Genomic DNA, 25,735 nt, shown 5'->3' on the forward strand with positions numbered 1-25,735 from the left:
TGGGATAATTTTTATATGTTCCCAGAAGAATGATGTTAATGTGAATCTTCTTAGATTAAATCATTGACTCTTTTCTAGTGAATTATGTTGGTCTCCCTTTGATGTTCAGAAAATATGATAATTTGCAAAGTTGTGCATACTCAAAGTGCATAAGTTAATATGTCTGTACTGTCAGAAATAAATGGCAGAATTATACTATCACCCCTAATCAAGAAGAAGCTGCAAGACTGACTGATGTTACATCCATTTATAACAAGTTACAATTATTTAAATAAATTTTTAAAATATCACATAAAACAGAAAAAAAACCAGGGTCTTTTTCTGTGGTTGGTGTCGGTGGTGTTGGGTGTGGGAAGGAGCAGGTTATAAAATGCAGCTGCAGGATGAACATCCCAAGAAAGCAAAAATCACATTAAACCTGCATAATACAGCATCCTTTCCTTTTGTCAAGAGGGTGTGTATCAGTGTCAAGAAGTAGACAAAACAATGCAATAGTGGAGAACTCTGACCAGCGAATCGAAGCTTATTCAGGGAGAAATGAAGAGAATGTTTCTGGATGAAAGAGGTGGCCACCACAGGAAATTCTCAAAATACAACAAAGATATGGCCAGAGTTCACTGATCAGGAGCCATGAAAAGACCTGAGAGTCCTGGCGTTAAAGAAAAAGTCTCTCCTTCATGTACAAATGAGGAGAAAATTTAGAGTAGAGTTTAGAGTGATTTTGAAATGATAAAAAGTGCCTTTATTGCTCTATCTCTAGCATCTGACTTGTTTCTCAGCAAATATAATAAACTTGATAAATAGTAGTTAAATGATTGAATAAATTAGTACCTAGTTGTCTCTTAATTTTTTGTAACCCTTGTAACTGGGATAGTATAAGTTTGTAAAACCTAAAATAAAAGGCAGGGATAGACATAATGCCATGGCTCAATAATCACGTAAGCTTAAAATAAGAATCAAAGAGTTAGTATTTTGTAACTGGTAGTCTCAAGTATCCACACTTATTGATATATGCTCACATAACTCTAAAAGTTGAGGATGAATGACTTGGAAAAGACAATACTGTTTAACTGGTGGCAGATACCTGAAGTACCGCTGGCAGGCTGGAGACTGGCAGGTACCATGATAATACAGACGACAGTTTTCTCTATCCTTTTCCAGGATAGAAATGCCAGGGAGCCAAATTGGGTCACCAGGAGAAAGCTGTCTATTTTTAATTGCCCTCCTTAGTCCACTCACCAAGTTTAGAATTCTACATTCAACTTCAATGCTGTATGTTTTATGATAAAATAAAACAATCTAGCCAAACCCAGTATACAGAGGTTGTCAGAAAGAAAAAAGGAAGCATGTTTTTAATTATACTGAAAGACCGAATGAAGCATGTTAGTTAAAAAGCCAGAATCCTGAAGTATTCCAATGCTGTCAGAAGTTACAATTCATTTCACAGAACTTTAATTATAATCATCAGATTCACATAACACTTATGTAGAATTTTTTGTTGTTGTTGCCGTTATTTTTATGTTTACCTAGGGACTCTATAAAAGATCTGGCTTACACAATACTGTTAAGTGAAAAGCACAGCAATGTAAGCTATTATATTTGGCATATAAAGTTAGGAAAATAATTTCTTTTGAAAAATAAATTTGTTTAAGTCATATACTAATCTGACATTTACATAAAATGATGAAATAAAGATAAAAGTTTTAATTGCACAACATACAGTTTTGAAAACAAAATATGTATAGATAAATAACTGCCATGATTTTTAAATAGACAAATGAAAAATTATATTTCAGGCTACTGCCATATTCTGTTAAAGAATAAAGGAAATTAATACATAATTATAAGACTGTCTCTTATACCAATTATATTGCATGATTCTACGCTTTAAATGTTAGAGCATGATGGCAAAATAAAGAATCTGAGAGCTGGTAAAGCATTTAAGTTTCACGATGTTTCCAACTTTTTATCCAGAAGTCTATAGACTTCTATTGGACCACAGACTGATCCATCCATAGCTTGTAATTGTTTTCAAATTTTGGAGCATGTGTGCACATGCGTGTGTGTGCATGTGTGGTCAGGTATGCGTTTTTTATAGGAAGAAACCAAAACTTTTATCAAATTCTCAAAGGAGTGTATTGCACAAAAAAGTCAATGACCACTGGCCTGCCTATTTCATTTCACAGATTAATGGACACATACATATTTTAAGTGATTTTCCCGAGAACATAGTTTCCTAGTGGCTGTCGTGGATTCAGTCCTCCTCCACTCAGATACCTCTTTTATTACTAAAGGATGTACATATTTTCCTTCCACGCCTGGGAAATTTATCAGCTGATGGCTCTTAGCCTTCATCCCTGTTCAGAAAATGGCTAGCCTAAAGAAAACTGCCTTTCCCAAGATCACATCCCCCTCATCCCCTGGGACAGCTTGTATCCAAACACTAGTAGATAATGGGGGTTAAAAAGGTCTGGTTTTCTCACCCCAAATGGGGAAAACTTTGAAGAGCCATCCCAGTCACAATGCTCCTCACACGGTCAGCTGACGTCTTGTGACTGTACCAAGTCCAACTGTTCCCTGTACTGAGTCCTGCCTCCTTCCCCCTCTGCATATATGTTGATCATGAAAACACCTGGCATTAAACTTCCTGCATATTGATTTTCCAGGGGAAGCCAACCTGAGACAGTGACAGACCTGTAACTAGCAACTTCAAAGCTTTAGCCTTTGATCTTTCCACTACACTATTCATATTCATTTTAATAGAATGTCTCCTTTCTAATGATAAATAAAGAAGAGCACATAAATGCATATAGTAGATGGAGGTTATTTTTAAAAAGAAATAGAAAGGCAAATGAAATGCTTAAGTATAATAAAAAATTGAATGTACATTTAGAAATCAGCTGATTCAAGAATGTTGATGATACTTTAAGTGAGTAATAAGACTGCTTTTATAGGTTTTTGCCACATGGCTCAGTCTTGGACACAAGGCATGGAGAACTTGAGTGCTTGAGTTTCTGGTCTGGAATGCCCAAAGTGTCACAATTTTACACCTGTAATATGTACGTTACAGAATAAAATTTTCATATTCTTTCAGCTAGTAATGAGTATTATATATTTTCTAGTCTGAACCCTTCATTATACAGATGAAGAAATGGACTTTCAAAGCAGATCAGACTTGCTGAAGATCACAGTTGAGGCAGCGCTTTCCACTGTACTGTGCAGCTGCTCGAAGGTCCCCCAATCCTCCCTCAGCATATACACTCTCCCTTTTGGAATGTCTTACCTGACACCTGCCATTTGCACAGATATCTAATCCCTGATATCCGCAAGAAGTTCCATCCAACACTTTTTCTGATAGAAGAATAGGCTGTTCTTTTCCAACAGGAGAGCAAAACAAGGCACATGGTTTTTCTACATACAGAGTGGATAAAAGTAAATGAACAAAATTTGATCCATAAATATTTTTATCTCAAGCTTTATTTTTCAGAACAGTTACGAGTAAAAAATATAATCTGATGTTAACTGAGTAATGCACTACTAGAATATATAATACTAGAGGTTATTATGAGTAGTAAATGAGATGATGCCTGAGCAAAAATAGGTATCCAATGAACATTAACCTCCTTCTTAAGAATTATGTCTTCAAATTATTTTTAAAATGTATCATTTATTATTTTCTGGCACTAAACCTCTACCACACACAAACCAAGCATTCTTTGTGAAAAATATTTTGCATACTCTCATTTTTTGCTCATATCTTTTAGCATGAACTCATTTTAATTTTAAGAACATATCAGATTTCTGCCTATTTAAGATTTACTTTATTCATGAAGCCTTTCTTGACGTCTCACTTCTAAATTCCAATACACTAATTTTAAATCCTATGCATTTGGCATTTTCTAATTGAAAAATTACTAAAGGGAGAAAGAAGAACTTCTAAGATGAACAATTCTTGTAAGATTTTCCATTGTGAGGATGTTTAGCAACTCAATACAATCCCATGAGAACATCCGTTGGAATGCACAGTTGCTGAAGTGCTAGCTGGGACTCACCCTCTTCATTGCTTACTCAGAAAGCATGTTGGGATGTATGATGTTTAGGGTGAGAACTACTGTTCTAGGTAAAGAATTCTTGAATGGCTGGCAGTCACCTTCAGTGCTTCCTTAAACAATAAGGTAGGAGGGTTAGAGTTAAAACACTTGCCTATTAGGCTCAGTCAAAAAGTGGCAAAACATTTTTAAAGTGCTGTTTCTATTTCTAAGCATCCTGCAGAGGAGCTGTAGTATTTGGTAACACCAGTAGTAGGATTATCCAAATCAGAAACTTCAGAGCAATTTCCAGGCTACATTACTACTCTATTGGCTTGACACCAGTCAGGCCCTTTACTGTTTATTAAGCTCATACAAATAGAATGGAAAATAGTTTACAGTCTCTGACACTGATCTTCGCTTATGTCTTCAGTAAAGTTCCACGTATGCTGATGGGATTCTATAAATACCAAATAACAGCCAGAGGCATGGAACAGGGTATCACTTGGCAAAGAGAAGACAGACAGTTAAATGAGCCTTCAGAATTGAACATTTCAAACAGTTTTCACATGTGGCTTCTGAATACTGCTCTGAACAATTTTGGGGAGTTGGACCATGGCCTTTAATGTGAATGGTTTTGAAATTTTCCTTTAAGATGCCATTATAAGCTGCAATAAAGCAGTTCAGTGTGCTCTCACACCTCAAAGTAGGTTATGTTTATTCAATGACTACTTACTATGTCATATCTTTGGACTTAAAAACAGCTGCTGTCATTGCAACACTTTAATAGTGACACACACACACACACACACACACACACACCCCTCACTATTCTCCTTCTGGAGTTTTCACTGAAGAGAGGAGCAAACCAGATATATGAATAATGTTGAAAGGAGTTAGTCTAGAATATTCCATTTACAGTCTAAGCAAGAACTCAGATAAAAACGTTGTACTCCTCCTTTTACATATTGTCAATTTACTGTACTTACTTTAGCCTTATAGATGACATCAACATTTGATACCAATCTTCCTTCCTGGAGTACACCCTTGAGATTGTGACATTATAGTGATCCATGTAACATGCCAGTACTTGGCAGGCAGGCTCTGTCTTGATTTAAGAGACCACCCCTTTCCAAGGTATGCATTAAACATGGATTTCAGCCAAATTTCAGCACAGAGTATGCAAAATACCTGAATGTTAAAGCCATGCATCTTTTTTTCTCTAAAAATAAATGTTCACTACTGCACTGATACCTTATATTTAATTCTCTTAGCCAGATATTCATGTGTTACATAAAAAAACAGAAATAGCCACTTGCATTTTAAAGTATCGAAAACCTGGGGTTTTTAAAAGACCTGTATATTTCAATTTCTTCCATATGGCTCTAATACATAAAAACTATTGTTGTGTCTTTTATTCATCATACAGACTGACATGTTTGATAGATACATGTCGCAGAATTATCAAAAACTGTACACTGCTAATTATATAAATATCTATTATGGATCATTCTGATGATAAACAACACTTTATAAGAGTCAGGAGCTCCCTTAATTGTGATTTCCAACAGTTTTAATATTTTAAATTGACCCCCATACAACTCTGATTTTTTTTTTAAATCTGGAGGGAACCTGTTTCCTATCTCTTATTTCACATGTGAGTAAACAGGTTTCAAATGAAGTAAAAATTATCAAATCAGACAGCCAGTTGGAGGCAGAGATAGAATTAACCCAGGATCAGATGATGATTTTCAGGATTTGAACTGTCATATTGACTTTATTTTTACCATGAAAAAATATTACTTATATACTTAAATTAATGCAACAAATATCCATCAGAAGATTAATAATTGCCAGACAGTACAGTAGGCACAGACAATAGAGGGAACAGAGACGCATTAAAATCTGCTTCAGCAGGGTCCTGTGGAGTACTTGGCAGGGGTACGTATCCTATACGGAAGATCAGGGGAATTCTTTTTTCCTAGAGAACTTGTCATAAACTGAGCCCAAAAAATCAGTAGAAGTTTTCAAGGTAAATACACGGGGAAAGAGATTAAAGCTTGAGAAAGAAAGGATATTGTGCCAAGAAACGTGCATATTTATAGGCCCAGAAGTAAGAAAACATGATGTATATGAGCAATGAAATGAAATTCGGCCTGGCGGTGCTGGAGATTACAGAAGGGAATGATGGAGATGAGGCCAGAGACGTTAAAGGGGGCAGGTCACAATAATGGCCTTATAAACCAGGTAATAAAGTTTGAGATTGGTCCTGACAGCAACGGGACTGACAGCAACAGTGACTGATGGTTTTGGCCTTCAAAAAGGCCAGCCTGGCTGAAATGAGGAGTAGGGGCTGAAGGAGGGTCAGAGAGACAGTGAGGAAGCCATTTGAAGAATCCAGGTCAGAGACGGTGCAAACATGAACAAAGATGCTGGCAAACAAAGAAAGGTTTGGACAAATAGGGTGTGCTGATTCATTACAGGGGGTTGGAGATTGACGCAGAAGGATTCTGCATTAGGTTGGTAATGAGGCTAATCATGTTGCTATTCTCCATGAGAGAGCACAGTAAGAGGAGAGATGGTGGGAGTGAGAGAAAGGAAAGGGGGAAGGGGTATGTTGAACTTGAACCATGTTGAGTTAGAGGTGAATGGGATGCTGAGTGGACAAGTTCATGCAACATAGGGGTAAGCAGGTAAGGAGCTCAGGACAGAGAGATCTAGTTTGGAGATAAATGTTTGTGTTCCTTTAGCATTCGGATCATAAATAAAACCTAGTGAATAAGTAAGATTATGCCAAGAAGGACGTTTAGTGAGAAGAGGGGCCAGGATAAGTCACTACAGAAAATTCCCATAAGACATATCATTCTTTCACTAAATATTTATTAAGTGTCTACTCTGTTCAGATACTGCTTACGGTGCTAAACACATAGCAATGCATAAAATACAAGTCTTGCTCTAACAATTATTATTTGGGGGGGGCATAAACAAATAAAATAAAAATATTATGATAGATGATGATAAGGTCTGTGAAAAAAGAATAAAGCAGGGGAAGGAAAAGCACTGAGTCAATATTTAAGAAAAGATCAGAAGGAGGTGAGAGAATAAATCATACTGCTATCTGGGAAAAGTAATTCACCAGAGAAAACAACACCTTCCAAGACACTAAGACAGAAGGGAGCCAGGGTGGGTGGCAGGGTGTGATGCAGGCACAGTACAGATGAAGTTAGAGGGTAACAGGAAGCCAGGGAGCTAAGGACCTTATAGGTCATTAGAAGAACTTTGCACTTTTAGTGAGCTGGGAAGACACTGAAAGCTTCTGAATGGAAGAATAACATGACATGACTGATGTTTTAAATGCATCACTCTGGCTATGTTGAGACTGAAGGAGGTATGAGGACACAGGCATAAAGAACAGTTAGAGATAGCAGAAGCAAGAAGAACTACAATCCTTGAGCCTGTGGAACAAAAACCACATTCACAGAAAGACAGACAAGATGAAAAGGCAGAGGGTTATGTACCAGATGAAGGAACAAGATAAAACCCCAGAAAAACAACTAAATGAAGTGGAGATAGGCAACCTTCCAGAAAAAGAATCCAGAATAGTGATAGTGAAGATGATCCAGGACCTCGGAAAAAGAATGCAGGCAAAGATTGAGAAGATGCAAGAAATGTTCAACAAAGACCTAGAAGAATTAAAGAACAAACAAACAGAGATGAACTATACAATAACTGAAATGAAAAATACACTAGAAGGAATCAATAGCAGAATAACTGAGGCAGAAGAATGGATAAGTGACCTGGAAGACAGAATGGCGGAATTCACTGCTGCGGAACAGACTAAAGAAAAAAGAATGAAAAGAAATGAAGACAGCCTAAGAGACCTCTGGGACAACATTAAACGCAACAACATTTGCATTATAGGGGTCCCAGAAGGAGAAGAGAGAGAGAAAGGACCAGAGGAAATATATGAAGAGATTATAGTCAAAAACTTCCCTAACATGGGAAAGGAAATAGCCACCCAAGTTCAGGAAGCGCAGAGAGTCCCATACAGGATAAACCCAAGGAGAAACATGCCGAGACACAGCAATCAAATTGGCAAAAATTAATGACAAAGAAAAATTATTGAAGCAGCAAGGGAAAAATGACAAATAACAAACAAGGGAACTCCCATAAGGTTAATGGCTGCTTTCTCAGCAGAAACTCTACAAACCAGAAGGGAGTGGCATGATATACTTAAAGTGATGAAAGGGAAGAACCTACAACCAAGATTACTCTACCCAGCAAGGATCTCATTCAGATTCGATGGAGAAATCAAAAGGTTTACAGACAAGCAAAAGCTAAGAGAATTCAGCACCACCAAACCAGCTCTACAACAAATGCTAAAGGAACTTCTCTAAGTGGGAAACACAAGAGAAGAAAAGGACCTACAAAAACAAACCCAAAACAATTAAGAAAATGATAATAGGAACATACATATCGATAATTACCTTAAACGTGAATGGATTAAATCCTCCAACAAAAGACACAGGCTTCCTGAATGGATACAAAAACAAGACCCATATATATGCTATCTACAAGAGACCCACTTCAGACCTAGGGACACATACAGACCGAAAGTGAGGGGATGGAAAAAGATATTCCATGGAAATGGAAATCAAAAGAAAGCTGGAGTAGCAATACTCATATCAGATAAAATAGACTTTAAAATAAAGAATGTTACCAGAGACAAGGAAGGACATTACATAATGATCAAGGGATCAATCCAAGAAGAAGATATAACAATTACAAATATATATGTACCCAAGATAGGAGCACCACAATACATAGGCAAATGCTAACAGCTATAAAAGAGAAAATTGACAGTAACACAATAATAGTGGGGGACTTTAACACCTCACTTACACCAATGGACAGATCATCCAAACAGAAAATTAATAAGAAAACACAAACTTTAAATGACACAATAGACCAGATAGATTTAATTGATATTTATAGGACATTCCATCCAAAAACAGCAGATTACACGTTCTTCTCAAGTGTGCACGGAACATTCTCCAGGATAGATCACATCTTGGGTCACAAATCAAGCCTCAGTAAATTTAAGAAAATTGAAATCATATCAAGCATCTTTTCTGACCACAACGCTATGAGATTAGAAATCAATTACAGGGAAAAAAAACTTAAAAAACACAAACACGTGGAGGCTAAACAATACGTTACTAAGTAACCAAGAGATCACTGAAGAAATCAAAGAGGAAATCAAAAAAATACCTATAGACAAATGACAATGAAAACACGACAATCCAAAACCTATGGGATGCGGCAAAAGCAGTTCTAAGATGGAAGTTGATAGCTATACAAGCCTACCTCAAGAAACAAGAAAAATCTCAAATAAACAATCTAACCTTACACCTAAAGGAACTAAAGAAAGAAGAACAAACAAAATCCAAAGTTAGCAGAAGGAAGAAAATCATAAAGATCAGAGCAGAAATAAATGAAATAGAAACAAAGAAAACAATAGCAAAGATCAATAAAAATAAAAGCTGGTTCTTTGAGAAGATAAACAAAATTGATAAATCACTAGCCAGACTCATCAAGAAAAAGGGAGAGGACTCAAATCAATAAAATTAGAAATGAAAAAGGAGAAGTTACAACAGACACCGCAGAAATACAAAGCATCCTAAGAGACTACTACAAGCAACTCTATGCCAATAAAATAGACAACCTGGAAGAAATGGACAAATTCTTAGAAAGGTATAAACTTCCAAGACTGAAACAGGAAGAAATAGAAAATATGAGCAGACCAATCACAAGTAATGAAATTTAAAATGTGATTAAAAATCTTCCAACAAACAAAAGTCCAGGACCAGATGGCTTCACAGGTGAATTCTATCAAACATTTAGAGAAGAGCTAACACCCATCCTTCTCAAACTCTTCCAAAAAACTGCAGAGGAAGGGACACTCCCAAACTCATTCTACAAGACCACCATAACCCTGATACCAAAACCAGACAAAGATACTACAAAAAAAGAAAATTACAGACCAATATCACTGACGAATATATATGCAAAAATCCTCAGTAAAATACTAGCAAACAGAATCCAACAACACATTAAAAGGATCATACACCATGATCAAGTGGGATTTATCCCAGGGATGCAAGGATTCTTCAGTATATGCAAATCAATCAATGTGATACACCATGTTAACCAATTGAAGAAGGAAATCCATATGATCATCTCAATAGATGCAGAAAAAGCTTTTGACAAAATTCAACACCCATTTATGATAAAAAAACTCTCCAGAAAGTAGGCATAGAGGGAACCTACCTCAACATAACAAAGGCCATATACAACAAACCCACAGCAAACATCATTGTCAATGGTGAAAAACTGAAAGCATTTCCTCTAAGATCAGGAAGAATACAAGGATGTCCACTCTCACCACTATTATTCAACATAGTTTTGGAAGTCCTAGCCACGGCAATCAGAGAAGAAAAGGAAATAAAAGGAATACAAACTGGAAAAGAAGAAGTAAAACTGTCACTGTTTGCAGATGACATGATACTATACATAGAGAATCCTAAAGATGCCACCAGAAAACTACTAGAGCTAATCAATGAATTTGATAAGGTTGCAGGATACAAAATTAATGCACACAAATCTCTTGCATTCCTATACACTAATGATGAAAAATCTGAAAGAGAAATTAAGGAAACACTCCCATTTACTATTGCAACAAAAAGAATAAAATACCTAGGAATAAACCTACCTAGGGAGACAAAAGACCTGTATGCAGAAAACTATAAGACACTGATGAAAGAAATTAAAGATGATACCAACAGATGGAGAGAAATACTATGTTCTTGGATTGGAAGAATCAATATTGTGAAAATGACTATACTACCCACAGCCATGTACAGATTCAAAGCAATCCCTATCAAATTACCAATGGCATTTTTTACGGAACTAGAACAAAAAATCTTAAAATTTGTATGGAGACACAAAAGACGCCGAATAGCCAAAGCAGTCTTGAGGGAATAAAACGGAGCTGGAGGAATCAGACTCCCTGACTTCAGACTATATTACAAAGGTATAGTAATCAAGACAATATGGTACTGGCACAAAAACAGAAATATAGATCAATGGAACAAGATAGAAAGCCCAGAGATAAACCCATGCACCTATGGTCAACTAATCTATGACAAAGGAGGCAAGGATATACAATGGAGAAAAGACAGCCTCTTCAATAAGTGGTGCTGGGAAAACTGGACAGCTACATGTAAAAGAATGAACTTAGAACACTCCCTAACACCATACACAAAAATAAACTCAAAATGGATTAGAGACCTAAATGTAAGACTGGACACTATAAAACTCTTAGAGGAAAACTTAGGAAGAACACTCTTTGATATAAATCACAGCAAGATCTTTTTTGACCCACCTCCTAGAGTAATAGAAATAGACAAAAATAAACAAATGGGACCTAATGAAACTTAAAAGCTTTTGCACAGCAAAGGAAGCTATAAATAAGACGAAAAGACAACCCTCAAATGGGAGAAAATATTTGCAAATGAAGCAACTAACAAAGGATTAATCTCCAAAATATATAAACAGCTCATGCAGCTCAATATTAAAAAAACAAACAACCCAATCCAAAAATGGGCAGAAGGCCTAAACAGACATTTCTCCAAAGAAGATATACAGATGGCCAAGAAGCACATGAAAAGCTGCTCAACATCACTAATTATTAGAGAAATGCAAATCAAAACTACAATGAGGTATCACCTCACACCAGTTAGAATGGGCATCATCAGAAAATCTACAAACAACAAATGCTGGAGAGGGTGTGAAGAAAAGGGAACCGTCTTGCACGGTTGGTGGGAATGTACATTGATACAGCCTCTATGGAGAACAGTATGGAGGTTTCTTAAAAAACTAAAAATAGAATTACCATATGACCCAGCAATCCCACTACTGGGCATATACCCAGAGAAAACCATAATTCAAAAGACACATGCACCCCAATGTTAATTGCAGCACTATTTACAAGAGCCAGGTCATGGAAGCAACCTAATGCCCATCGACAGACAAATGGAAAAAGAAGATGTGGTACATATATACAATGGAATATTACTCAGCCATAAAAAGGAATGAAATTGGTTTATTTGTAGAGACGTGGATGGATCTAGAGACTGTCATACAGAGTGAAGTAAGTCAGAAAGAGAAAAACAAATATTGTATATTAATGTATATATGTGGAATGTAGAAAAATGGTACAGATGAACTGGTTTGCAGGGCAGAAATTGAGACACAGATGTAGAGAACAAACGTATGGACACCAAGGGGGGAAAGCGGCTGGGGGTGGGGGTGGTGGTGTGATGAATTGGGAGATTGGGATTGACATATATACAGTGATGTGTATAAAATGGATGACTAATAAGAACCTGCTGTATAAAAAAGGAAAGAATATAAAATTCAAAAAAAAAAAAAAAAGAACAGTTAGACAGCTACTACAATCATCCAGGTAAGACACTATTGCTTATACCATGGTGGCAGCTCTGGAGATATTGGGCAATAATCAGATTCTGGATGTATTTTAAAGATAGGGCTCATGTGACTTTACTGATATTTTGAATGTACAGTAAAAGAGAACTAAATGGAAAATGAAGACTCGAAAGTTTGTTGGTTGAAGCATCTGGAAATATAGAATTAACCTTTATTAAAAGGATGGTGTGAATAGAAGACTATTCTATTCTATTCTTCTTTCTATAAAGAAACAGTATGTTTGGAGGCCACGTGTGGGGGAAGAAAGCATGACATGTATGAAGCAGTGAAACAAGGGCAATATCTGGAGCGCAGAGGAAAAGAGAGTGAGGTTTTATATGAGGCAGGAGACAAGAGAAGAAATCAGGCTAAAGAAGGTCTTGCTGAGCATGTCATGTTGTGAAATTTGGTCTCTACCTGAAGAGTCATGGCAAGTTTCTGAAATGCTTTAACTGGGAGATCAGAATGAGCCAATTTGCCCCTTATATAAAGATCTCTATTTCTACCTCATGCTACCCCTTTACAGGGACACCCATCCCTCTCCCACCACCACTCCCAACTCCTGGTAACCACTCATCTATCTGTTTTCCATCCCGATACTTTGGTGACTTCAAGAATGTTATATAAAAGGAATCATACAGTGTGAGACATTTTGAGATTGGGTTTCCTACTCAGCATAATGCTGTGACATCCACCAGGTCACTGCATATGTTAACAGAGTGTTCTGTGTATTGTTGCATAATATCCCATGGCACAGGTATACCTCAGTTTGCTAACCCTGCAGCTACTTAGAACCTTTTTGATTGTTTCCAGTGTTTGGCTATCGAAAATAAAGCTGCTATGCCCATTTGTGTTCAGCATTTTCTTGTGGTCGCAAATTTTCATTTCTCCGAGATAAATAACCAAGAGTGTGTTTTCTAAAGTGTATGCTTAGTTATTTAAAGAAACTACCAAGCTAATTTTCAGAGTGGCTGCTCCATTTTACCTTCCTACCAGCAACGCATGAGAGATCTAGTTTCTCTTCATCCTCACCAGCATTTTGTATTGTCACCCTTTTAAAATTTTAGTTTATCTCATTGGTGTATAATATCTCTATATTTTTAAAATATATTTTTAGTCAGTGCTTGTGGTTGTTATACGTCAGTAAAGGTAGAAAAAACAGAGCTCTGGAATACCTAGAATATAGACTGTAAAACAATATTTACCACTGTTGTAAAGCACCTTGCAAACCTAGAAGTCTACATAACTAAGATGGTGGCGATCTGGTTGGTCATACCTTCATCCATGACAGCGTGCCACTGAAGTACATGCTTTGGGTACGAAGTTCTAACACTATAGGCCTGACATTGCCAGTCTCTGAATCCAGGCAAACCTGCAGGACAAGGTGGATTCTCACATATTCTGTATTGTTTTCTGGGACCATTACAATCCCTTGCTTCAGAACCTAGCCTAGAAAAGATAGTACAAATAATCAATTTTATCTTTTTTTATGTTAACTACTCATTTAAAAAAATCAAAAGGCAATATATTAATAAGGTACAATCCTTTATATTAAATCTACTTTTGAAAAAGTGGACAGATTAAATGATTGGTAATGGTAGGAAATCCATATGTTTATTTAAAAATATATATTTTTTCCAATCTTTGAGCCATTTAATTTCCAAAATACATGAGAAACAAAAGCCCATTTGCCATGGAAATGATACAGAAGGGTAAAGGGCAGAGGTTGGGGGCAAAACAGAAAGCCTGCACTTCCCATGAAAGAGTGGGGCTAAGAATTATTAAGGAGTTGCTTCTAAGGTTTTCACATACATTCTTTAAAATCTCTTGTTGAGGAACTGGGCCACTGAATCCACACCAAAGTTAAAGCATAAAGCTGAAATGACTTTCTCACACATTTTCCTAGGATCACTCTAGGAATGATGGAGACAAGCAAGCTGATCTTGGACGCTCCCTATCCATACCTGTGCTCAGCAGGATTTCGTTTCTCATCATTCTTAGCTTCTACTGACATTCATGTTGCCCTCATTCCCTCTCTTTCTGAAGTCCTATCAGCTTCCGGCTCCTCTCACAGTTCCTTTTAAGGATGACTTACTTTTTCTAACACATCTCTCCCTGCTTATTTCAACACAATTTTTTATTTGATTTGTACTCAAAACACCACTCTGTGTAGTGTTTAATTATTTGTTCTTAGAAAGGTTGGTCTTATTTTCTTCTTTGAAGGGAGATTTTACATAAACTAATTTGAGGGACTTTTCTGTTTTCCAAAGTGGAGTGAGGTTTGAGAAGTTTCTTTGGCCCCCAACATGGTTTATCAGTAAAACCTTTTAATTTCAAACTTGAAGAAAACAATGCCCTCCCCCAATCCAGGAACTTTGCGTTTACCCAGGACATTTGCGCTCTCGACTGTTGATCCCAGAACTGCAGGTTCGGCTACAGGGACTCCACGTGCTCCACTCTCCAGCCACGAGTCCAGGTGCTGAGGTCCTGCTGGTACACTCTCCAGCCTTACACCACTATTCCAAAAGTTATGTCTTAGGTGAACAAATCAGGGCACAACGGAAAATCATTCATTGGCCTATAGAGTCACTGGAATTGAGATTAAATCAGGTCTGCTAAGAGTCCCAAACGTGTGGAATTGAAAAAGACCAAAAATAAGTTGACACGTGCATACTGTCATAGTAATACACTGGTCCAGTTCTCATGTCAGATTATACAGTCTTGTCCTAAGAACAGCACACAGATATTTGTACTATAGCCCTGAGAATTCAGTACTTGTGACGGAGATAGGGCGAAGAAGGAATCTGGGGTTGTACAGCCAGGAAGAAAAACTAACACATTTTAAGAAACATAACAATTTAAAAGAGAGGACCAAAAAAGCATAGGGTCAGGTATCAATATAAGAATGGTACATAAGATATAAATGTCTTTAACTAGAATGAAGCAGACATTTTAGCAAATTTAGCAATTTTGATTTAAACTGCCAGTGATTCAGGGTACTCTCTTTCCTTGTAACTTAAAAAAAAAAGAGTATGACTCAATTTTAGCACTTTCCTTTATATTTTTTTTTTCTGAAAGTTTCTGTCAAATTCAAGCATTAACATTATAGCAAATTTTCTTTCAAAAGCTGTTTATTTGAAAGACTTGAACAATTAGACTTTTTGAAATTCTATCATTTCATTCCAATTATTCTATAGGTTATTTGGTATCTATTAACTGAGAAAGACAGCAAAGAAAGAAGAGAAAGGAGTGTGTTCATTCTTTTTTTTATATTTATTTTATCATTAACTTTAAACAAAAACAGCCAAAGAGGCTGTTTCTGTGGTCACCGAGGAATGGTTGCCAGGACTTTGCGGACAGATTATAATAATTTCTCCTTATTCCTGGAAAATCAGATCTATCATGATCATAGCAAACATATTAAAGGTAAAGATTAAAAAATTTTAGATAAATGATTGTACAATCACAAGGGTTGAGCAAGCTAATCCTTCCACTCCTAAACGATATTTTGCACTAATGGCAACATGATTTATAAGGGATTTTGAAGAAATTATAGCAGCTCTCTGATTCTTAGTTTTCCCATTTCAAAATGTGAATGATCATCATATTGATATTTACCTAATAGACTTTTCAGAGGTTGAATGAAACTAAGCACAATGCATAGTCCTTGGCAAAGATTTAATAAAGATTAACTATAATAAAAATACTAATAACAAATTATATATCATTATATTAATTTTATTAATAAGTTTCCAGAGATCTCACCAAAATTCTATTCATTCTGATCTTAACTGATCTGTTTCTTTAAAACTTATTTTGATAATATGTTTTTAAATGCTGTTTTTAGAAGAGAGAATTTAGAAAACTATGCTACGTAGTGTTGTGTGAGCCCAGTTAATGCTTTTCTATGCAATAAAATAATCAGTTCCTGCAGATTTTCTCTAATAATGCCAGATTTTAAATTCAACCTTTTTTGGATTCAAGGAGTTTTAAATCCAGGCTTGGGAAAAAACAAAACAAAACCTCAACAACTCAGAGTGTGTACTGACATGCTAAGACTGTCATTAAATAAATTGAGATTTTATATGAAGATGCAGTCTGAAAATTGCAAAAGGAGGGAAAAAAAACAGACCTTGTGAAAACTTTTAAACAACTTACTGGTTTTAAGGATTTAATGATGTTATGCCATTCAAGGAAAAAAAAAATCCAGTGTGAAAGCTGTCAAACTTCAATTGGTCAAGTTGTTTTGGCCTAGGTGAAGGGTGTTTATTTTTCCCCCGAGTGCATATCACAGCTCCTCGTCCATTTAGCAGTAAGCTGGCATTGAAAGGCTGGGCTAGAGTTCACAGCTGACTAAAAATATTCTGGGAAAGACCCAGATCTAGACTTGCATGTCATTTAAACTAGACACGTCTGGCAGATGAAGAGAAATGGAAACAGATATGCAAACCAAATTTGCATACACAAATCAGTGAAATTTAAAGAAAGCATAGTATAATAGTTAAAAGTTCATCCCCTTGCAGATAACCAGGTCTCTGGACAAAACTATGGAGAACCTGCTTTTCTGTCTTCTAGGTGGTGCTGTGTTTCAACACTAGGCAAAGTGTTAAATGTTTTGTTTAAACTATTATACAAAATATTCTATTGGGTTTTACATAAAATGATCTTAATGCTGCTTTTCATGAATTTTCTAGCAGGATGTTTTGTTTCATTTGTATTTTTTAGCTTCAAAAAATTATATTACGCATGATTTAAAAAACTCAAAATTTCTCATATCGAATAATTCAGTCTGATTTATGAAAATGCTAAGGAAATATATAATATAGTTTATTTCTGGGACAGTACATGACCTAAAAAAATTTGACTATATTTCTATTCTCTCAAATTTTGGGAATATGCCTAGGAAGTTGATGAAAACACCCAGTTGGAAGAGGTTCATGAAGATGACAAAGGAAACATTATTCTCTAAACAAATCTTCTTGTACATACATAGTTAGATGAAAGAAGAGGAAGAAAGAAGGCAATAAACTGTCTCCATATGCAAATTTGTGACTGTAAGGATATTACATCCTTCATTTTTTCAATAAAGAACGATGGTGGTAATTTCATCCTTTAGGAACTTAGAAAAGTAAATAATTGAAATATATTACATATCATCCTTCAAAACAGCCTAAAATTCTAGTAAGTTGGTATTTAGCTTTCCTTCCCCATCCTCCAATTCCTAGAAAATATTTTAAGTAAAAAACATACATTTCTTGGTTTTAACCAAATCATTTATCAACTCTTGGATCTCTGTTAATATAACCGTAAATACAGATGATAGTAGAGAAAAGGAGAAGAAAGAAAACAGGCTGCTTTTAATTTGGAAAATGCTGTCTATAAATAGTAGATAAATCCCTATCTTCAAAATCATTTTGAATTGGGAGTTCCCTGGTGGTCCAGTGGTAAAGAATCCACCTCACAATGCAGGGGACACAGGTTCGATCCCTGGTCAGGGAACTAAGATCCCACATGCCGTGAGGCAACTAAGCCCACGGGCCACAACTACTGAGCTCACACGCCTCAATGAGAGAGCCTGCGTGCCACAAACTACAGAGCCCATGTGCCCTGGAGCCTACGTGCCACAACTACATAGAGAAAACCTGCACGCCACAACTAGACAGAAGCCCATGAGCCGCAACGAAGAGCCCGCGCGCCGCAACTAAAGACCCGTCGCGGCCAAAAATAAAATAAATAAATAAATAAATAAATAAATAATAAATAAATCTGTTAAAAAAATCATTTTGAATCATAGAATTCTGGTCAGCACCTTCTCAGACTTAATTATGTACTCTTAGATGAACTAGTTTTACAGCTAAATTAACATCACTAGAGTGTAACACATTACAAAATTCTCAGCTTTGTTTCTTGGTTTGCCATGTACTGAGCTAGCAGTGTTTAGCGCGAGGTTGCAAGCATCCAAATATTTTATCCCTACAGCCCTCAACTGCAGAGTGTTGGAAGCTATTGTCATGATGGCTCCTACAACAGCTGGAACAGATGGATAGCTGAAGAAGCCCACATGGCCTGAGGAACTGAGAAGTTCATTAGTTATTTCAATACACAAAGCATTACAGAACCACTAAGAGAATATCATTAGCACAATTATAGGGAAATAAAACATTTACGTTTAATGAGTAATTACAATTTTGATTGCTGAAAGAATAAGTTTATTTTAGAGAACTAAAGAATGCAATTTATTCTCATAAATATCAGAAGAAAAAAACAGTAGAAAAATATTTAGGACACCAGATTATAAAAATGAACAGATTTTATATTGCTAATGAAGAACTAAGTAAGACAAATGGGTTGTGTGATGTTTGAAGACATGTGGCTGAATATTTGGTTATCTCTATTTATTACTGCTTTTGTGTTTCAGGGATGATGGAAATTATTGCTGGTGCAGAGTTTTATGACTCAAGCAATAAATTACTCAGCATAATACCATGAGGCTTGCCCAATATACATACATTATTGTACTTTTGTGTATAATTTAAAAATAAAACAAATCCAAATTCTGACACTCCATGTAAGCTCACAGAAAACACATTTGTCAGTCTGTAAACAACTGACTGATATTCACAGAAGTTCTCTTTCAAGGAACCATTTTCTTACTGATTATATCTAGTGATAAAATATTTCTAGTCCTTTTTTATTATTTGGGACTTAATTTGTACATTTTTCTTTTTCTCATTAAAGAAATCACAGAAATAATATGACTACATGCTGTACATTTTTCTTTTTCTCATTCAAGAAATCAAAGAAGTAATATGACTATATGCTTATGTCAAACAATCCAGAAATGTCAGGAGAAAAGTTATATTCACCCTCACTTCCCATTGCTTTATTCCATCCATCAATTCCACATCCCTCCCAAGAGTCAACTGCTAATTATAGTTTGGCGTTTATATTTTCAAACCATTTTCTATGAGTTTAAAAATATATACTCTGTGTGTATACTCCCATCTGTATGCAAATTGTTTTTTTCCCTAACTCTCAAATGGTACCATATAAAGTATCAGTTTTTTCTGACATGTCTCTATACTATCATGTCTTGTAGATGTTTTCCATTTAATACATATATATTTATCTCATTCTGTTAACAGCTACACTGGAACCATTCCTCTCCGGATGAATATTTTTGTTGTACCTCATTTCTCACCACAGCAAGTTGTATCCTGACATAAGCATGTGTGCGCATGTGTTTGTGTGTGTACATGCACACGTGCCTATCTTTTTGCACAGGTGTAAGTATTTACTTAGGACAAAATTCTAGAAGTGGAACTGCTAGATTTCCATTTCTGTCCATTTTTCAAATTGATGTGCTTTTAAACTAGCCTTCTACATAACTTAATTTTTTTCACTAAGTAATTCACCCCAACTAATCTTTATGTTGTTGATTCTTTTCAAATGTAATAAAAATTCATGTTCTTCAGAGGCAAGTTTTCTGATCTTACATCTAATGAGTAAAGTAATAACTGTTCTACTTTCCCTTCATAGAATAAAAATTAGAAAATTATGTAAACTATTGAATGGTTATCTTTTGATTAAATTAACTGTAATTATAAGTTCATATGGGATCTAACGCCTTAATATTCTTCAAAAGAAAATTAATTTTCAACAGCAATTGAAATGATCTGGAAATGTGTACTAATACGTTTCCATAGCCTTATGAAACACATTAGATTAAACAACTTAGACAGCCAAATGTTTACTAATCCCCCAGAATATTTTATTTATGATGCTTGAAATGACAAGGAAAAACTATACCTGGTGGCTCTCCTAAGACAATATTTTATACTTTAAAGGATTCATTAGCTCTGAGTTTTACTATTTATGATTTATTTGTGAATCTTTTACTTATGTGTAATATAATAGTAAAATATTTCATTTTTGTTAAAGTCATACATATATCCAACTCTTCACATTGTCATAATCAACAATAAAAAATTACTGAATTGATATTTTAAAAACCCATGGATTTGCGAAAATGTAAGTGTTAAAATTGAAAATAGAGGAAATGCTGAAACTTGATATATATAGAAAGTATTACACTGGTGTTAAGAAAGATACATATGTAACTGGCAGAAGAAAATGTCTTACCAGTTACACTCATAACTAGTAAGGAGAAAATGCAAGTTTCTTAAGTTTCACTTAATATTCTTATTAATTTCAGGCAGCACCAATGACTTACCTTACCAGTGTCACAATCGGTTCCGTCCATTGGTGGATCTAGTTTGGTTCTGCATTCTTTTTCCCCTTCTACCTTGCACCACAACCCTGTGCAAATAACATGCTGAAAACAAGGGTATAATAACTAATAAGGGGAAGGCATCACATTTTTGAGGTTACGTCAATAAGGAGCTTTGAGAGAGCTCTTTTAACAGAACATCAGAAATGATTTGAAGAAAAATATACTTTAGGTACTTTTAATATTAAACTTATAATTGAAATAGTGTATGGCTTATTTATAGTGATGAGAAGACTGATAAAAATAGAAAATCTGTTTCATAAATTTAACTATTTTAAAATTTCTTAAATAAAACACATGTGATTATGCAAGATTAAGTAGCTACAGCAGAAAACTGTAAGCTAAAAATCATTATTTATACTATTATATGAACCAGGCTGGAAAAATTAAAGTAATGAGCTTATGGTATGAATTTAGTGCCTCCTATCTTAAAGCCTGTCCTCACTTGTGCTCTGCTCTATGCCGACAAGCCATGTTAGTACTTCATTATTTCATCACATAGCCTTGGCCCCTGATGCAATACAGAGACTCTCAGTGGGCATATTTCCCTTGTTATCAGTCATTTTTACCTCAGTATGAATGAGTTCTAGGTACCCAGAATACATTTAACTTTGTCTAGGGAAAAGTTGAGGGAACAAACAAAAAATAGTGAGATAAAACAGCATAAACACAACAACATTGAAAGAAGAGAACTCTATACTTGTGGCCACCCAGAGACAGATAAAGAGGCAAAACTACCACATTCTTAAGGACTTTCTATTTCTATAGGATGGCTGAAGTTTTTTAGATACAAGCATGTTATTAACAAATTACACAGAAATATCAAATCCATGCGGCATACTTAAAGCGACTGTAGTAATCTATCTTGAAGATGCTAGTGTGACTATCTATCCAGATATTTGGAGTAAAGGCTGGAAGAAAGCAGGTTGATAAGGACAGAACAAGTAACTGTTGATGTGAAAGACAGTCTTGAAAGGGTGAGAAGACTAGTCAGACGGGAGGAGGCATATAAGGGTAGGGAGTAGGGAACAAGATTTTAAAGACAGAAAAACCAGATCCTGAATGTCAGGACTCCATATTTGGAGGGAAAAAAGAAATCACTCAGCAGTTGACCAGCAGGTTGATAAGATAAAAAGGCTATTTTAGGGGGTTTACTCTGGCAGTGGTGTTCAAAACAAACTGAAAATCACTGTAAAGTTAAAATTAACTTATGACTCAAATCTACTAAATACTTTGGGGATCATAAATTTAAACTAAGATTTCAAGCAGGTCTATTACAACTCTCCGAATTTGTTACAACTCCCCAAATATTATTCTCCTATTCTTTCTTTATTTAAAAATTTAGATTTCTGAAATGTTTGTAAGCTCTTGAAAATTCAATAGTCTACGGCAGGAGCGTGATATATTCTATTTACACTATTTTATGTGCTGTGACAGTTTTTCTGCTTCAAAATATTTCATACAAATATATCTTATTATATTTAGGATATGATTTAGCTTAATTTCTGTGCTTTTATTTCACATATAATTTACCAAAAATTCATCCAGGAACTAATTTTAAAGAATGCCTAAATGAAATAGCTTCTCTGCAATATTTTAGACTCTTGAAAATAAGCAGAGAGGTTAATTGTTTATCGTGTACTTTTGTGGACACATTTATATTTGAATTAACAGATATCTAACCTGAGAATTTTAGTTCCTAAAAGTTTTTTTTTTTCCTTCAAGACATTCTTGTTAATGGTATTTTATAATTATGGGGTCAAATGCTGAATTTTCCACCAAAGAAGAATTTTGCTTTATTAATATTCAATAAGGCTTAGTTGTGCTATAACATGAATTATTTTAGTCAAGTTCATTAGTTAATCAATGCATATTGAACTAAAAAGCAAATCTTGTCGATGCTGTAGTTTAAAAATCATACTTGCTTGTTGAACGCTGTGGTGGTCTAAATTCTGACCTTCCACCATTATCTGCTATTCAAAGCAGCAGGTACTCTAACTGATTCCCACTTGAGGCCCTGAGAGCATAAAAGCAAACCTGGCAGCTTTTCAAGATAAGCACAGTCATACAGAATATATCTCTCATAGAGATCTCTTTACCCTTTATGTTCTACAGTTCTGGGGATCTTTTGGTAAGTAAATTATAGCCTCATTCTGAAAGATAACTCAGATTCAGGATTCAAACCAAACTGTAAAAAGTAAAGCAATAAAATAGTGAAGAAATAGGATGGACTGTTTTCTCCTTGAGAAGTGCAACATCTCAGATGCGTGATGTTAGAGCTATGTAATACCAAGCCCTTTCTTAAGAGGAGCAGGACTGGGTATTTTGTTAGAACCAAACACTCTGTATGTTACACAGGCCAGAGTCAAATCTTCTTTTCAACTTAATTACTAAAATCACTTACTATGGCAATTAAGAACTTCAAAACTTAAAATGCTGTGTACAGGAATCCAGGACAGAAATGTACAACTCAGCATTCCTCGCAAACTAATAAAAATAATACAACATTCCTTTTTTATTCCTCTATAATAAGAAATGACCCTTAAAAGCATATATAAATTTGGATGTTTATCTCAAGAAGCCTTTTAAAAAGTTTACATGAAAAAAAAATATTTTCAATGGAATAATTTAAATGGACATGGATTAACTGTCCATGTATAGATATCATAAAATTTATCTTCAAAGACAACCTGTGCCCATGTCTTTCTTTATAGCAAATAGTTCCATTAAGATGTTTTGAATTTTATGTTAAAATAAAAAAATCTTAAGTGCATATGCATGGAAGTAGCAATTAAATCTCAGACATGTAACTCCTTGCTCATCCATAAATTATCTTTCAAACTACAGTCTCAATAATGTAACATTTGATTGCAAATGTAATTCAGTATGGAATAATATTTTCAAAAACAATCTTTTCTATCACAGAACAGCTTGGTATTATTAAGGATGGAAGAGAGGAAAAAAGTAAGGGAGAGAGAAAGAGAGGTATTAAAAAAATAGAATACAAAGACTCAAAAGAAATAAAAAAAACTGAAATCTAGTTTTTTATGAATACTAATAAAATTGAAAATTAATCAAGAATAAAAGAGAAGGCAAAAATAAACACTATTAGGAATAAAAAATGAAGGCATAACTACAGATGACATAAAGTTTAAACAGAAGTAGGAAGACATTATGAACAGCTTTATGCCAAAAAACTTTAGCATGAATATGAAATGGAAAAATATTTTTTAGAAATTTACAAAAAACTTGCTAAAATGGACCTAAGAAGAAATAGAAACACTGAAATTATTGTCTAACCATAGAATAATTAAAAGTGACTGTTGAAAATCTTCCCACAAAGAATACATCTGATCCAAAAACTTAAATTGTCAATTTACATAAACTGTCTAGAGAACAGAAAAAGAGGCAATATTCCTTAACACACTTTATGATACCCAAACCAGACAGGAGTTTTAAAAGAAACGAAAATAGTGATCTACCTCATTTACAAACTTAGATTTAAATATTCTACACAATTTTTAACAGACGGAATCCAGCAATCCATGAAAAAAGGTAATGTACCATCATGATCATGTTGGGTTTTTCTTGGACTGCAAGGCTACTATAATATTAGAGATTTGATTAACATAATCAAGCACATCAAAAACTTCAAAATCTGTGATTTTTGTGTCTCTAGATACAAAGCTTGTGACACAATTCAACATCCATTCATTGAAAAAAAAGTCAGCAAACTAACCACTGAAGAACACATCTTCAAAATTAATGGACCTCTGGACATCTATAAAAATCTACAGCAAACATCATTAAAAAACCGTGAAATGTTGAAAGTTTCCTTTTAAGATTAGGAAAATAGCAAAGATGGCATCTTGGCACAAACATAAAAAAAATGAATACATGATGTATTCAAAGTGGTAAGAGGAAAAAAATAACTGTCAATCTAGACTCCTGAACTCAGCTAAAATTTTATTCAAGACTGAAGGTTAAATAAAGACCCTTTCAAGGAAACAAAAAGTGAGTGTTTACCACCAACAGATCTTCCCAAAAGGAACGTCTAAATGGTGTATTTCAAGAAGAATATGACCTCATAGGAAAGGGCTGAAAAGCACTTGTGATCAAAGAACCTGACAAAAATGAGGATAAATCTAAATAAACATTGATTACATAAAGCAATAATAATTGGACTTTAGCCATTATTATTAACCTTTTTAATGGGAAGAAATACTAAAAATCTAGCACATTTACATCTCAAAAACTTTATCCCTTAGCAGAAATGATTTGACCACTGACAGTTAAATATTTAAATTTGATGTCTTCTCTTTTACCTCCTTCACTCCATATACTTCATGACTGCTAGAGGTAGATGTTGAGTAACAGACATGGGAAGAAAAATGTAGTCTACGCATAGCCAACAAATGAAGCAGCACGCTGCAAAGGACCCCTCAATAGAACGCATCTTAGAGTGTTAAAGAAAATCAAGGAGTATGAAGAAATTTAGAGAAAGGAGAACTGTCAATACCTAGTTAATGAAGCCCCAAAGAAAAGAAAAAAAAGTGGGAAGGAACTATTTGAAATATTTGAAAGAAAAATGATCCAGAATTTCCTTGTGTGAAAGAGAAATATAAGATAAAAATATTCCTCTTCTGGAATGGTGGAATAAGTTCCCAGAAGACCAACCCTCCTGCAGCTAACAACCATAAACTGTGGAACAAATGCAAAAAACAACTTCCTGGTGGTTCTGGAACATGAACATAGGCAGGTAAATTGTTTAGGGGAGCTGACTGGCATAAGTTGAGTTCACCATCTTTGTGGCTTTGACCTGATAGTGGTTTGTGGTCATGGCATGACACAATGGCTAAAGCAACATATG

At 35.0% G+C, this 25,735-nt stretch overlaps 1 protein-coding gene across 1 annotated transcript in view; it reads right to left on the reverse strand.

Moving 5' to 3' along the window:
* The window catches only part of ADAMTS19 (ADAM metallopeptidase with thrombospondin type 1 motif 19), a gene marked incomplete at its 5' end in the record, with an annotated part of 296,563 nt that overhangs the window by 98,612 nt on the left and 172,216 nt on the right, over nucleotides 1–25,735 (reverse strand). The window contains 4 exons of the mRNA XM_082457829.1: nucleotides 3,284–3,411; nucleotides 13,852–14,024; nucleotides 14,961–15,091; nucleotides 20,809–20,910. Of these exons, the coding sequence (XP_082313955.1) occupies nucleotides 3,284–3,411; nucleotides 13,852–14,024; nucleotides 14,961–15,091; nucleotides 20,809–20,910 (534 nt within the window). The remainder of the gene's footprint in view (nucleotides 1–3,283; nucleotides 3,412–13,851; nucleotides 14,025–14,960; nucleotides 15,092–20,808; nucleotides 20,911–25,735) is intronic.

Source organism: Balaenoptera physalus (genome assembly GCF_965194825.1).
Source record: "Balaenoptera physalus genome assembly, chromosome: 3".
NCBI lineage: Eukaryota > Metazoa > Chordata > Mammalia > Artiodactyla > Balaenopteridae > Balaenoptera > Balaenoptera physalus.